This window comes from Sturnus vulgaris, chromosome 16 (assembly GCF_052056855.1).
Source record: "Sturnus vulgaris isolate bStuVul1 chromosome 16, bStuVul1.hap1, whole genome shotgun sequence".
Lineage (NCBI taxonomy): Eukaryota > Metazoa > Chordata > Aves > Passeriformes > Sturnidae > Sturnus > Sturnus vulgaris.
Genome location: NC_142258.1, coordinates 15,568,298 through 15,584,543, shown reverse-complemented (window position 1 = coordinate 15,584,543; position 16,246 = coordinate 15,568,298). Strand labels below are relative to the sequence as shown.

The following is a 16,246-nucleotide window of genomic DNA, read 5'->3' as shown; positions in this document are numbered from 1 at the left end:
GCTGGTCCTGTACTGGCCCAAGCCTCAGCCAAGTGATGCCAGTACACCTTTCTCTACACTTTCTGCCTCTGCTGAGGGCTCTCTGCAAGCCCTTTCCAAGTAGGATGATTCTGCTTTTCTCAGCAGGTCTCACAAGGTCAGAGCCCATGGCTGAGTTTACAGAAACAACTTTTACGTTGGAATGAGCCAGAAATGATTTAGCAACATCCCCAGATCCTACAAAAAACCTGCTCTGTTCCTTGACAGTCAGCTCCGTGGGTACACCAAGGAAAGCTAAAGGTCTCCAAAATCCGAGTAAGTCAAAGGCCAAATCAAACTGGCCACAGACGGCACAGAGAGGTGCTGGCATGGCACCGAGGAGGGAGGGACAGGGGGCTGCTCCACAGGAAGGGGAGAACCCAGTTCTCTGCAGGTACCAGGACACTGTGCTTAAAACACAAGCGCTTCTACACCTTTTCTGCCCATCTCCACTAATACACGGAGGCTGTGGGGAACAGGTCCCACAGAGATACTGGAAAAACATCCCTGAAAAACAATGGTCCCCAACATCTCAGCATCCTCCTGTCTCTCCTGCTGTCCTGGGTACAGCTTGGAGCCACAGATCCAGGCAGACAGAAAAAGCAGACAGTTTCTTACCCCACAGCAGGGCCGCCTCATCTTAAACATCTCCAACATCTTTCAGCCACTCATCAGGTGCCCCATCCTGCTTGTGCTGATCTCCATCCCTGAGGTTTCAAGTGCTTCCTGAGCCTGAGGCAGCAGCTCCCACAGAGAAAGTTCACTGGCAGTGCTGGGACTGTGAGCAGCTCCCACAGACTCACCCACAGCACCCACTGCTGCCCCAGGACGCTGCAAGGTCAGAGCTGCCCTCCTGGGACAAAAGTGCCAACTACATCCAACAATGCAGGCGCAAGCAGGGAGGGTAAGCCCCAGAGCCACACTGCTCAGCTACACCAGGAGAAACTCCCAGTGCATGTGAGCCCAGAGGGACCAGCCCTTCTCCCGGGGCACAGAAAGTCCGTGCTTGCAGGGTCCCAGCAGATATGTGTGTGCCCAGCCTGGAGCAGGGTGAGCTGTGCTCCCTCAGCCCATCCCTGCTCCATTCTCATTGTACCGACTCTCTCAGCCATTGATAATCAACACGAGTGCTCCTCATCACCACGACACCTGAGCCCTCATTACAACCACGAGCGGGTAACGAGGCGGGGGGAAGGACATCTGAACCCTGGAGTTGGGTGTCTCTGGGAAGGAGAGGAGGCAGAGCCCATTAAACATTCATCAGAGGCTCCCACAGCTGCAGTGTAGCCCTCTCACATCCCTGCTGTCCTGCTACCCTGTTACCCAGAGCTCCCAAGAGCCAGGAAGGTCTGAGCTGCCCCAGGGACTTGGTGCTGGCTCCTTGGCCCCAGCCCCTCACTGGTGGCCCCCGCAAACCTTTGGGAAGGTGCAGTTCCTCAGAGACACAAAGCTGAGGAAGGAAAACTCATTTCCCACTTTCAGCCTTGTTCCGTGCTTTGGACAGCAGTTCCCAGAGTGCAGGCCCTCATCTCACACTTCACCCAGCTGAGCAGCAGCTGCCCAGAGCCGGTGAGGGCCCATCGGGAGCCGGGGGGACAGAACCCCCGAGAGAACGAGCTCTGTCACGGGCTGGGCAAAGTCGAGCTGCCACCACCATCTGCTCCACCACTCTGGAGCAGCCTCTCTTTCTGCTGTTTTACTCATGGTGGGCACAAAAATAGCTCTCCAAGATGTCAGTGTTTTTGGGAAGCCGTGCGTGTGAACGTGGGGGGCCAGAGGCCGATACTCACGAACTGCCGCCGCAGCTTGGTCCTGACGCGCTCGGCCTTGCTCTCGGCCGGGTGCACGGCGTAGCTCAGGGAGCCCAGGTGGTTGTCCACGGACAGACTCTTCCTCATGTAGCAGGAGCGGCTGCGGAAGTAGCTGAACGGGGCGTCCTCCACTGCCGTGCCCAGCTGGGGGGCCCTGGGGGGCTCCGAGCAGTCATCCTCGAGCTGCCAAGCCTCCCCTGCCGAGGAGAAGGAGAGACCTTCCCATCAGAGCATGAGCCAGATACGTCCTACCCCTCGAGCCAGCTCTGGGGATGCTCAGTGGGCATCCCTGGACCCCCTCTGGCCATCCCACAGCCATAGGGTACAAATGCTGGGAACTTACTCAGAGAGCAGGTCCCTCCCACAAATCCCAGGCAACAGGCCCTGCACCCAAGCTGCCCATCCCAGGTACCCACAGTCCCCACCATCTTCCTAGCAGGAATCAGCCAAATATAGTTACAATCATGAAATGGTTTTTTTTGTTGGAAGGAAGCTCATCTCATTCCAACTTCCTGCTGTGGGCAGGGACACCTTCCACTTCATCAGGCTGCTCCAAGCCCTGTCCAACCTGGCCTTGAATGGGAAAAATGAGGCATCACAAGTGTTAAAAATTACAAAAGGATTTACTGCCATCTCCTCCTGAAAAAAAAAAAAAAAACACCTTTATGGCACAGCCAGGAGCAAATCAACAGCCCCATGAAGGACAGAAGCCAGATCTCCCTTTGCCACAGCAACGGAATGCAGCAGTGCAGGACTGAGAGCCCTGGGGACAAACCTCAATAGCACTGTGACAGTGGCAGCAGTGGCAGAGGACAGCTGGCACCATGCAGCGCTGGTGATCCCAGGGCAGGACTGGCCACATTTCATTGCAACAAAAGGGAAAAACAACAAAACAACGGGAGATGTTTCCAGAATATCACTGTTGCACTCTTTTCCCTTTGGCTCGGATTGTCGCCTGCTTTTTGATGCCAGTCTCCTCTCTATATCTAGACCTTGCCCTGCCTCCTCCCCTCAGCCAAAATCACTGCTCAAGCCATGACAAACAATCAATAAAAGCCTCTTCTCAATTATTAACCCAAAAGGGCATCTCACAGGACTGCCTCCAGGGGCTCTCCCCTTCCTGCAGCCTCTTACCAAAGCAACATCCTTTGCCTCTCATTTCTGAAAAACCCAGCCCCTTCGAGCATGAACTGATCCCACTACACCAGGGCAGAACACCTCTGGGGTTTAAAGCAGATCATGACCCTAAGCCCCAATTCAGCAGTGCAGTCCAGTTTACCCAGAAAGCCTATGGGGTTTACATGGAATATGATGAGACACAGGCCGGACTACAAGTCACAAGAGGGGGAACCACCTATACACACTGCGAGAAGGGCAGGATTAGATTGGACCTTAGGAAGGAATTGTTCCCTGGGAGGGTGGGCAGGCCCTGGTACAAGTGCCCAGAGAAGCTGTGGCTGCCCCTGGATCCCTGGAAGTGCCCAAGGCCAGGCTGGATGGGACTGGGAGCAGCCTGGGATAGTGGGAGGTGTCTGCTCATGACAGGGGGTAGAACAAGATTATCTTGAAGGTCCCTTCCAACCCAAACCCAAACCATTCCATGAAAGAGGCAACCCGGAACACAGGACTCCAAGCATCGTGCAGATTTTTCTTCCCCTACTTTCAATTTAATAAGCTGCTGCTGCTTCTCTCCAAATGTCACCTCATACAACACAGGAACTGCTGTTTGAAAGCTGTGATTATTCCATGCACAAACACATCAATCGGAGGCAGATCCTGACTGCCATTGTGAGCTAGCATCGCTCTGGGAGCGCAGCAGGGAACACTGACACAGGAGACAGGGGACACGCGGGGAAATCGCACATCAAGGGAGGAACCCGCCCCTGTGCTCACCTGAGATGGCCCTGTGCCACCCTGTGTCCTTGAGACTGTCCCCCCGCAGCCCCACAGCTCACCCAGACACAGCCCCCACTGCTCTGCTGCCCTGAGCAAGGGAGGGCCAAGGTCTTGTGCTGAATGAGGGGAGGGATTCACCCGCTGTACCCACGCCTCTGTGCGGGGCACTTCACCCAAAGATGAGGAGTTGAGTTTCAATCAGAGCAGCTGGGCCACATCTGCTCTCACTGATCCCAGTTCCCTCCCCAAGGCTTTTGCTGCTTTTGGTCTTGTCTCTCATCTATAGGAGCTGCACTCTCCAGCACAGGCCTGGAGCGGGACCAGAGGCAGTTGCTCCCTGGCATGCCCAAGGGGTGGTCCTCACCAAACTGGCTCAGCGATGTGCAAAGATCTGCTCTGTGCACAACTTTTGGGAGAATTAGTAGCACCAGGAAATGAAATGCAGCCTGCAAAGCATCAAAATTAATCCAGGGTTTGGACAGCTGCTCTGCTGAGCAACACAGAGATCTAACTGTGAGAGGGATAATTTAAAAAAAAACCATAAAAATAAAAAAATCCAAGGGTGCTGTTTGAAGGGAGCTGTTTTATAAGGATTTTATTCAGCACTGGACTGTTAGCCCTGGCTTCCAGGCCTTATCTTTGTTTCAGCATTAAAAATCCCCTTTCCCATCACTTTTACAGTCCCAGCATGGTTCTGCTGGCACCAAAAGTACTGAAACACTTTGGCCATCAGCAGCTTTGACAAAAAACTTGCTCAGAGCAGCTGGCCCAGCCATATTAGTATTTCATCAGGATCAGCATGAGAGTAGAACATGATAAAAATCCTCAGGGCTGACCCAAAGGCCAACACACAGTGCTAGGCTGGGAGCATTTGCAAATCTCCAAGGCTAGGGCTGTGGGAAGAGTACAGTGATGATGTTCCCGCCACCACTCCTGGTAGACACCAGCCACAAGTGCCCTAGAGCTGTTTTGTGACATAGAAAAGAGGCACCTGCACCTGTTGCATTGGCAAAGGAGACTTCCCAGTGGATCTCACCCCAGCACCCTTGGGCAGAAGGCTCCAAGTATAACCTCCCCACCTCGGGTGGCTTCCAACAACCAACACTTCTCTTTCACCAGCATAATATGAAGGATGGAGAGGTTCACGTATCAAGCTCAAAGAAAGACTCAACCAGGGGCAAAAACCCCAAAGGTTCACCAAGAAGGACTATCTTCAGAGCAGAATGAACTCCACGTGGGCGGGAGTAGGATTTGTGCCCCTGGAGAAGCACAAAGCCTAGAAGGCTTTGCTGGGATCCTGTAGCCACAGAGGGGTGGGCGCTTGCCCTGGCACTCACCAGCAGAAGGGACCGTGCAGCCTTTCTGGTGCTCAGGGGCCGAGTGCTTCTTGTAGGGCTTCTGCTCGGGCATCTCGTCCCTGCAGGCTGCGGACTCCAGCAGGGGCAGCCGGCTCAGCACCGGAGACTGCGGGATGCTGGGCAGAGTCCGAGACTTCCCCAGGAGCGGCCGCTGCAGCTTCCTGTCCAGAGACCTGCAGGGACAGAGCACAGGGCAAGGGCTTCAGGAGGGACAGCACACACAACAGGGGATTCAGGAGGGGGACAGGACACATGACAGGAGCTCAGGAGGGGGACAGGGCACAGAGCAGGGGCTTCAGGAGGGACAGAACACAGGGCAGGAGCTGTTCAGGAGGTGGGATGGATCCTTCAAGCCAGGACCCCTCTGTGACACACACGCAGCCCCTGGCTGAGTATATATATAACCATGGAATCGTGGAATTGTTCAGGTTGAAAAAGCCCTCTAGGATGAGTAAGTGCAACCATTACCCCAGCACTAAACCATGTCCCTAAGTGCCACATCCACAGGTGTTTTCAACACTTCCAGGAATAGTGACTCCATGATTGCCCTGGGCAGATTGTTCCAATACCCTAACACCTTTCCCATGAAGAAATTTTCCCCAAGATCCAATCTAACCCTCCCCTAACTGCACAACTTGAGGCTGTTTCCTCTTGTCCAGTCCCAAACCCCCCCGGCTGTCCCCTCCTGTCAGGGAGTTGTGCAGAGCCAGAAGGTTCCCCCTGAGCCTGCTTTTCTCCAGACTGAGCCCCTTTCCCAGCTCTCTCAGCCTGTCCTGGTGCTCCAGCCCCTTCCCCAGCTCTATTCCCTTCCCTGTACATGCCCCAGCCCCTCAGTGTCCTTCTTGTTGTGAGGACCCTAGAACTGACCCCAGGACTGGAGGTGCCTCAGCAGTGTCCAGCACAGGGGATGGTCATTGCCCTGGGCCTGTGGCCACACCATGGCTGGTACAGACAAGGTGCCATTGGCCTCTTGCCCACCTGGGCACACCTGACTCAGCACCACACTGCACCCTCTGTTAGCAAAGCTGTGCCAGCGAAGCCTTCTCCCCTGGCCGGGTACTGTAATTAGGATTTGCATCTTGAGCTGCAAGGCACAATCAGCACAATAAGAATCCAAGCCCTCAGCCCACCTCAAAACTCCCAGATAATCTGAATTAACCAAATTAAAAAAACAGACGGTTCAAGACTGAAGCAAAAAAAATTTCCTTTGAGACAGTAAAACCCCCATTAAACATCATCCACAACATCAGAAAGGGATTTGAGGTAGAAAACATGTACTAGGACACATACTAGGGAAGGTCCAGACTCCAGAAAACCAAACTCACACAGAAGGGACTGCAGAGGTCCCCAAGGTGTCATGGAACATACAGAAACATAAATTAAATGTCTCTGTCAAAACTCAAACGAGTTTGATAGTGGGGCTCCAAATCTGTAAGGGTGACCAGGACACACATCCATGTGTCAGCATGGCCACCTCTTTCCAAAGCTGGCAACTCCTTCCAAAGCCCAGAGGCAGCCCAGGCCTGCAGGGGCATGGGAGCATCATGGCCCCCTCCTGCTCCAGCCAGAGCCAGGGGATGGTCCTCAGGTGACCCCTCAGGGACAACAGTGGCCCAGGCCATGCTCCAAGGATCCCAGAAATGCAATAAAAAGGAGCAGAGCCCAGCACTGTTGTGGGGTGTCCTGTGCTGAGGGTCACCCCAAGGCTGTCCCTTGCCCCCTGCTTCCACAGAATCCACAGCTGAGCCCAAAGGAGCTCCCTAGCACACACAAGGCTGTTCCAAAATCACAGAAACACAGAATGCTTTGGGTTGGAAAGGACCTTAAAGATCATTTCCAACCCCCTGCCATGGGCAAATCTCATAATGAATGGTACAGATCCTTCAAACTTCCATCTAAACCTCAATTCTTCACCACTTATGCTCATTCGTTCTTGTGCCAATAGTAACCTTTAGCTTAAATAATTATCCCCCCTCAACGGTGTTTGCTCCCATATTAATTTTCATTATAATGAAGTTCCAGCCCCTTTCTGCCTGCATTTTTCAAGGCTGATTAATGCAAGTTCTTTCAGTCTCCTCTCACAAAATTAGCTTTCATTTCCCCATGGATGTTTCTATACCCCTCACTGCCCTCCCTCTATCTTGGACTCAGCTTTCTCCACCCATCCTGGAGCATCATAGAATCCCAGGATGGTCTGGGTCAGAGGGAACCTTAAAGCCCATCTCATTTTCTCCCTCGCCATGGGTAGGGACACCTTCCACTATCCCAGGCTGCTCCAAGCCCTGTCCAACCCAGTCTGGAACACTGCCAGTGATCCAGGGGCAACCACGGCTTCTCTGGGCACCCTGTGCCAGGGTCTGCCAACCGACCCAGGGAACAATTCCTTCCCAATGTCCCATCCATCCCTGCCCTCTGGCAGTGGGAAGCCATTCCCTGTGTCCTGTCCCTCCATCCCTTGTCCCCAGTCCCTCTCCAGCTCTCCTGGAGCCCCTTTAGGCCCTGCAAGGGGCTCTGAGGTGTCCCTGGAGCCTTCTCCTCTCCAGGTGAGCACCCCCAGCTCTCCCAGCCTGGCTCCAGAGCAGAGGGGCTCCAGCCTGGTGATCATGCAGACCTGAGCTCTTGGTGCAGGGTAACTCCTCTGCCTCCCCGCATGTTCCACCACTAAATTTTATCCCATTTTACGCTCCAGTGCTCAAGGTCATGCAGGCAGAGTCTATCTTGCCAAAGCTCCTGACCCTCGGTGCTTGCCTGTCACTGTGATGTTTGTCACCATGAGTCTTTACTCCCATTCTGGACACAGCAGCAGCTCCCAAGTGGTGCCAGTCCGATGCCACCCAGGAGAGCAGGCACAGGGCCAGAGTGGTGCCACAGGGCCATGCAGCCACCTCCAGGGACACAGGTCGCACCAAGAGCAGTGCCACAGCCACCTCCAGGGACACAGGTCACGCCAAGCCCTGGGCACACGGCCACGGGGAGCAGCTGGGGCACAGGGCAGTATGGGCACCCCTGCCAGCCCTCAGCCATGGTACATCCCTCACAGCAGGGCTGGGCAGCACATTTGGACATTATTGGTCACATTGGACACATTCGGCCAGCAGTTTGCTGGTATAAATCAATCACATTCTCTCTCACTTCCCAGGTGCTGCTGGTCTGCTGCAGAGGAGAATCAGGAAAAGGTAAGATCCATGAGTTGTAATAATTGAAATAGAGTTGTTGGTGGTGTTTATTATCATTATTATTATTGTTGTTGTTATTATTGCAATGAAATGGAGATAAATCAATCACATTCTCTCTCAATTCCCAGATGCTGCTGGTTTCTGGGGCTGGGGCAGGGACAGCAGTGCCCTAGGCCTGGCCACAGCCGTGCCAGGCACTCAGCACCATTCTGCCCACCTCAGCGTGCTTCAGTGGGATCAGCATGGAAACAAGCTGTGCCAAGAGATACATAGCCAGAATTAGCTTCCCAAGCAGTTTCCATTCCAGCAGAGCATTTGTACCTCTCATCGTAACATATTTCACTGGCACAAGGCAACAGGGACAGAGCTTAACACATCGCTGTGCTGCATAAATGAGTGCAAAATATTCCTTTTTCTGTGCATGTAAATCCCAGGATACCTGTGTGCAGCTCCATCACCTGCAGAACCCCATTAGCATTTTAGTGCTCCCATTCCTTTTGTGCTCACAGGGCCACTCACAAGAGTCACACGGGGGAAAAAAACAGAAGAATTCACTCTGTTAGAGAAGCAATTTTCAAGCTATGTATCTTCAGGCAGCGATTTATATTGTCAGGAAAAGCAAAGCAACTAGAAACCTGTTTAGCTCTGAAATCTGAACTCAAATTCCCAAGCACAATTCAGCTCTATGAATTTACCATCCCACTTGGCATTGTTGAACCACAGCTGGCACATAAGTACCACACAGCCCCCGGTTCATCCCAACCTTCCAGTGGGTGGGGAGGAGAATCAGGGAAAGGTAAAATCCATGAGTTGAGGCAATAATTGAAACAGAGTTGTGGTTGGTGTTTATTATTATTATTATTGTTGTTATTGTTATTATGGAGATAAGAAAAAGAGAGAGAGGAATATAATCCCAGATAGAAAAGTGGTGCTCAGTACAGTCTCTCACTACCCAGAAAGCCCACCCAGCCTGCTCCTCAGCAGCAGTAAGCCTCTCCCAGCCAACCCCCCCAGTTTCCATACTGGGTATGACATTCCATGGTGTGGAATATCTCGCTATCCTGGCTGCAATCCCTCCCAGTTCTCGTCACCTCCCCAGTGGCAGAGCATGGGAAATGGAAAAGTCCTTGACTTAGGGAGAGCATTTCCCAGCAACAACCAAACCACCAGTGTGTTATCAACATTGTTCTCACCCTGAATCCAAAACACAGCCCTGGTCCAGCTAGGGGAAGAAAATGAATTCAATTCCAGCCCAAAGCAGGGCTGGTGCACAGCTCCAGAGGCCTCAGCAGCCAGTGCCAGGCGGGACCTGACAGCACCAGGAAGTCACACTGCATCTCCGTCTGCTTCCCAAGCAGGCATCCCAGCTGGGTGCTATCAAGGATGCTACATCCCATTAGTAAAGATCCCTGATGGAGTGTAAAGCTCAATTAGAAAAGCCACAATCAACGCTGTTACAGCATATATTTAGCTGCCGTTTGGCATTTGGGTAGGAAGGAGAGCACATAATCAAGTCATGACAGGGGTGGAAAAATCCTCCTGGCTGGCTATGAGAGCTCAGGCAGGAGCCCAGTGACAGCTCTGTCACCCTCAGTCCACAAACAGATGGGGAAATGTGGGAACATCAGCAGGGCCAGGTCCCTGCCCCCAGCCTTGGGGACAGCCGTGGGGCAGTAGTGACTGTGCCAGGCAGAGGCAAGGCTGCTCCAGCCGCCCCTGACACCCAGCAGCACGGGAAGAAAAGAAGGAGAACTCTCCAAGCTGTACTGTGTCCAGCACCTTCCCCGTGGTGATTCCTTCTCCAACCCAGAAAAGAGAGGGGATGGGCTCAGATAAAGGGAAGAGAGGGAGAAAGAAAAGTTTAATGCAAATTAAAAGCCAGCTCCTGCTCATTTCTGTGTAGGAGAAGCTGCTCTCCAGAGGGCACTTCCAGCCCAACCCTGAGAGCGTGGAGTCTGCAGCTCCCCAGGGCAGGATGGGGGAGTTACCAAAGCTGCCCCAGCAGCACCAGAGAGGGCGGCAGGAGGGGAAATACCCCTAAACCCACTGCTCTCACAACCCAAAAAGGACCCCAATGAGCCTCACTGATTTATATTATTTGCCCAGGAACAAAGCAAGGAAACCTCCTGCACGTGTCCTGGAAATGCCTGAGGATAGTGGCTCTCCAGAGATGTCCCACTCCCGGGAATAGGGAAGCCTTCATCCTGCCACAGCACCCAGTCCCAGCAGCTCTGACACAAACCTGAGCGCTCACTGTGTTAATCCCTTCCCAGAGGCAGGCTAGTGGTGGAACATAGCAAGGAGAAGAGGAGGTTAATCCAGGGAGGAAGACTAAGGAGGGAAAGGGGCAGAGCAGCAGGGCAGCAGCTACTCCAGACCTTGCCCACCTGCTCCAGAGCTGTGGCTTGGTGACAACCATAAGCCCTGTGAGGAACATGTGAGGCCACTTCCAAGATCCACGGAGGACAGCACGTGTCCCAAAGAGCTCACAGCCCCAAAACTCAAATCAAAAATAGACAGAGAAGACAAAGGGCTGCCCCTCTTCCTGCAGCACCGCACAGCATCCCACAGGTAACTGGAGGGGACTCCTCTACGCCCCCCCCAGTTAATAAATTCACTAAATCTACTGAGCAAAGGAAGCTGATAAAGCAAATGTTTAGGGAAGAACAGCTAAACGTGATACAGGCTGAGGGGGTGGCAGGGATAGGGGCCAGGAGAGCATAGTTATTGCAGAGGGACGCTGCTCCCAGATCTTCCTAGCCCGTGGCTGTTCACTCACTTCTCAGCCCACTCCTCTAAGGAGGTGTAACTTAGCAACCTGACCTTAAAAACTCGGCAAGGGTTCCAGCTGGATTCAGGAAAATGAGAGATGCTACAAGCCAGGAGGAGCCATTACCCACCAAACCCCCTCTCAAAGCAGGGTGTGGGGAGGGGCATGCACCTCCTGCACAGCCTGAGCCCTATGACAACACAAACAACGGCTGCAAAATGGAAACAAATCAACAAAAGACCCACATCCCTTCCTGAAACAGCTTGTGGAGATGCAGCTGGGTGTGACAGGTACGGGGGAGAACAGAGGTCCCAAAGGGCTCACAGTCCTAAAGGCAGACAAGGGTTAAACAGCAAGGGCAGGAGGAGCACTGCATCCAGGTCTGGGGCCTCAGCATGAGAGGGATGTGGCACTGCTGGAACAAGTTCAGAGGAGACCACAAAGATCTTCTGAGGGCTGGAGCCCCTCTGCTCTGGAGCCAGGCTGGGAGAGCAGGGGGGTCAGCGTGGAGAAGAGAAGGCTCCACAGAGACCTCAGAGCCCTTCCAGGGCCTAAGGGGGCTCGAGGAGAGCTGCAGAGGGATTGTAGAATGACAGGACGCAGGGAGTGACTTCCCTCTGCCAGAGGGCAGAGATAGATGGGATACTGGGAAGGAATTCTTGGCTGAGGGCTGTTGAGGCCCTGGCACAGGGTGCCCAAAGAAACTGTGGCTGCCCTTGGAAGTGTCCAAGACCAGGCTGGACAGGGCTTGGAGCCACCTGGGCTAGTGGAAGGTGTCCCTGCCCATGGCAGGGGTAGAACAAGATGAGCTTTAAGGTTCCTTCTAACCCAAATCCTTCTGGGATTCTGTGAGGTTTCCCCCAGTGCTCAGCTCCATGGCACAGGATTCATCCTGTCCTGCCATGGTGCCTTGCCCCACTTTGTGTCCCTGCCCAGGGCAGACACAGAACTTGCTCCTGCAGGAAGCAACTGGAGTACCCCACCAGGCTGGGCTGCAACCAGGCCAGCCCAGCTCCCAAAGCCCGAGGCAAGGCACCACTGTGCCTCTGACACCCCAGGAATGCACAGTGCTCACTGGGTGAGAGCTCTGCTGTGGGCCACAGGGCTGAGCAGAGATTTGAGCAAGGATCTTCTCCATCCCCATCCCAACAGCAGCAGGAGACAAGCCAACATCTACCTGCAGCTGGTTTCTGCAAAGGGGCTCTGCAGGAGAAGGCAGCAGCAGAGGAAGAGGGGAAGCACATGAGGCTGCTGTGCCCCAAAAGCTCTTTCTGGACAGAAGCAGGGGCAGCAGTGGCAGGACCCCATGGAGGGCAGGAAGTGCAGTTTAAGGGGATCACATAGCAGTGCTGAAGGAGTGTGAGAGGAAGAAGTCAAGTGGTAACACACAGAGTAGCCTTGGAAACCAAAGCCTGAGGATTTTGGCAGAGCAGAGCCTTCGCAGGGCATCCTCACCTGTTCAAATCACCAGTTTGCTCTGCAAGCCTTATCGGCTGTGAGCAAACCCCTGAGTCACTGGCACTATTTCCAGTGACCCGGTGGATGACAAAGCCAGAGAAAATCACTGAGAAATCTTCCCCTTCACATTCAAAAAATACCCAAACAAAACACCTTCCTTTCTGGCTGGCGGGTGTATGTGTGTGAAGAGTAGAAAATGAGAGCTGAAACAGAGCATCTTTCATCTGACTGTGAGACAGTTTCAAAGCAAAACAAAACCCAGAACAGCATTCAGTGTGCAAGTTCAGAAAAGGAGAAAACCAACCATGTGAAGCTATAAAAATACCTTCCCAGGCTCAGCTGTGAGCTGGTAAATACCATGATTTCCACCAGCTGGTTTCCAAAAGCTTCTTCTCCTGCCACCTTTCCAACTTGCAGAGCATCTCTGCAGCAGGGCCATCGCCTGAGCACTAAACTAAGCACCACCAGCATCCAGGGAATAATGGCTCCTGTCCCTGTGAACTGCATTTTAATTCAGAGGGGTGTGGGAGGGCAGGACAGGGGGTCACACACCCCTGGTGCTGAGGGCAGCCCTCAGGAAAACATTTCAGAGCTGCCTGGAGAGGATTCAGGACCATTCCCCACTATGAGCCCCCCGTCTCTGAAGCCCAGCCCTGCTCCCAGCACCCAGGGGGTTGGGAGCCCTGAAAAGGGACAGATGTTCTTTTAGTGGCAGATGCTGCCTGAAAAGCCCTGAGTTCTTGGGTGTGTGACAGCCAGTGTCACACCAGCCACTGCCCACAGCGTCTCTCTCACCAGGTATTCAACTAAGGCTAAAGAGCTGCTGCTGCTACTCACCCCTGGCACCACGACATCCTGGCATCCCGGCACGCCAAGCTGGGCAAAGCCATCCCCAGGGAAACAAGGTGAAAAAACACAAACCCTTCACGTCAGCACTCACAAACTATGAGCTGTGGCTGTGTTTTGTAGCAACGCCTCTATTTCACCATTCACCGGAATCCAATTGTTGAACGGATAAGGAAATGCATTGGAGCTAGACACTGCCATTCATTCATTCAAAAGTATGTTGGTTTCTTTGTTAAAAGAACCTTCTTTTCCAGCTCTGTCGCAGGCAGTGGTGAAGACATCCTCAGCCAGGGGGATGCTCCCTCTTCTCCCTAGCTCAGGAGCACCCCACAGGGTCCTTGCTGGTGGTCACCCTGTCCTCTCTGTCACTCTCTGTCCCTGTGGTGCCACCAGACCATCCCCTCCACATCCTGCAGGGGAGAGGAGCCCTGTGCACTCCCTGCCCTCCTGCTGCCCTCATCACACCCCATTACCAGGGGCAGAACAGGGACCAGGCGCTTGGGAAGGCTCTGGCAGAGCCCAGCTCAGACCTGCTGGACCTGCACCTGCACTACAAAAAGTCCAAAGACAAAAATTCCCTAGGGCCAGGGAAAGAAGCAGGAATATTCATGGAACATGAACTTTTATCCTGCTCACGTAGTTCTCTCTGATAAATGGGGAGAGATGGCAGACAAAGGTGAAATGAATCCCAGTGGAGCCCTCCTGGCAGCTCCAGAGCGTGACCTGCATCCTCAGGGACCAGTGTGGTGACTGTCCCTGGGTCCCTGTGCTTACAGCCAGGCTATGCCATCCAGTTGAAGCAGACAGGATGGCCAAAGGCATCCGAGATGCTCCACAAGAAGCTCAGGGATCACTCTCCAAAAGGAATAGGGCCGAGGCTTACAAAGAAGGATGTTTGAGATGCAAAGGAAGCTCCTTCCACACTGAAAGTCAGCTCACGAGCAGGATGTGACCTCCAGAGACAGCAGTGCCTGGCCAGCCCCGAGGCAGGAGAGACACAGCAAAGCATGGTTGGGAACACAGCAAGGGCAGAGAGAGCACAGAGCAGAGCGGGGAAGGCAGGAGCAGCTCCGGGCTGGGAAGGACAGAGCCTGGGAAGGAAGGACAGAGCCTCGCTGCCACCCCGGCAGGAACCAGCACACTCCGGTGACCTGCCGAGGCCAGGACACAGCAAACACCTCCCATTCCCCAGGCTCACCAGACCGGGCCACAGACGTTGTGTCCTGGCTCCTAGCTTTTCTTCTGTGGTGTTTATGTATCCCCTGTCTCCTCTGAAACATTTCAGAGACAAAAGCTAATGAAGCACAAGGAATGGATGACAAACATCCGGCTCTGATGTTCAAAGGCTGGCTAATTTACAAGATATATAACGTAACACGACTGTCTCCTTTGCATTTACAAACACCTTTCAGGGAGGATGTGAAAGGGTTCAGCATCACAGCCACCTCCAGCACCTCCTGCCCTCCTCCCATCACCCCTGCATTCCCAACAGAATCCCTGGAGCAGGACTGGAGCCCAGATGCTCCTGCACCACAACCCCCAGCTGCTGGTCCCGTTCCCAGTCTCATGACACAGGACTGGTCTCCCCTGTTGCTTCAAATCCAAGTCACACGGCAGAGGAGACAAAAAGCTGCTGAGATCATTTGGAAGGGATACTGCTGCTCCTGACAACCACAGGGGAGATGCTTCAGGCCTGAATTTGACATGCTCCAGCACAGAAAGACGCTCCAGACAGCTGGTGGAGCTGCTTGTTTTGCTTGAAATCCTGTAATTTCTGCAGCATCACCAAGTTTTCCAGCATTGGCGGTGAGCTGATTCATCTCTGACCATTAATCCCTGGCAAAAATCATTATTCATATATGTTTTGGTCAAAAAGCAGATTTATAATCAATCACAGGGCATGTTACTGTTTCAAACCTTCCTGGGCACCACCTTTCAACCAGAGCCTTAGGCTGCTTTTCATTTTCCTCTGAAGCACAAGAGGCAGATCACCACCATGGTCAGAGAGACAAGCTCATTGAACAGGAAACATTTGTTATGCTCCCAATGTATCACAGTAAAATTCCTTAAAAAGAGGGTTTTCAGTGCAGGATTAATGGGGGCTGAGGGGAGCTGGCAGCAGAGCTCTGGCAAAGCCCAGCAGCTGCTCGTGGCCAGGATAATGGAGTTCATCTGTCTTGTGAGGGCAAGAACAGGAGCAAGCAGCCCCTAAACAGCCCGAGGAAGGCCAGCCTGAGCAGCAGCACTCGAGGACAGCATTCCTCCAGGGCAGAATCAGGTCTGGGTCCCAGCAAGCCCCAGGGTTCTGCTGCACAGCAGGAACTGACCCATGGGGCTGGGCTAGGGGCTGCCCATGGGGTGCAAGGAAGCAGAGCCCAAAAACTTCCTACTCCAGACCAGAACCCTGGCACAGCTTCACACTGGCTGTCTGGAGAATCACAGAATCTTCAAGGTTGGAAAAGATCTCTAAGATTATAAAATCCAACAAGCAAGCCAGCACCACCATCATCTTCCATGTCCTCAAGTGCCACATCCACACATTTTTTCAATGCCACCAGGGATGGGGACTCTGCCACTTCTGTGAGCAGCTGCAGCTCAGCGCCCACAGAGAAAGGTAGAGCCAGGTTCTGCAGGGGAAACACATCCCTGCTGCAGGAAAAACATCCCCTAAAATCCTCAGCTGGAATAGCCTCCCACTCTCCCAGTGAAGAACTTGTGCCTGCCCCATCCCTGGAGGTGTCCAAGATCAGCTTGGATGGGATAGTGGAAGGTGTCCCTGTCCATGGGGTTGGAACGAGGTGAGCTGAAAGCTCCATGCCAGCCTAAACCATCCTGGGATTCTGTGATAAATTTTATCTATTTGTTCTTTAAAGCAACATAAAAATGTACTGGAGCTTTCCAGTTTTTCTACAA

The 16,246-nt window shown here is 53.3% G+C and overlaps 1 protein-coding gene across 2 annotated transcripts in view; it reads right to left on the bottom strand.

The window, feature by feature from the left end:
- The window catches only part of LOC106861690 (ankyrin repeat and fibronectin type-III domain-containing protein 1-like), a 169,614-nt gene extending 164,464 nt beyond the window's left edge, over positions 1–5,150 (bottom strand). For both annotated transcript variants that reach the window (XM_088174688.1, XM_088174689.1), the window contains exons 1-2: positions 5,063–5,150; positions 1,809–2,026 (exon numbers count right to left, since the gene is read on the bottom strand). In XM_088174688.1, the coding sequence (XP_088030814.1) occupies positions 1,809–2,026; positions 5,063–5,135 (291 nt within the window). In that variant the 5' untranslated portion in view covers positions 5,136–5,150. The remainder of the gene's footprint in view (positions 1–1,808; positions 2,027–5,062) is intronic.
- Between the last annotated feature and the right edge of the window lie 11,096 nt (positions 5,151–16,246).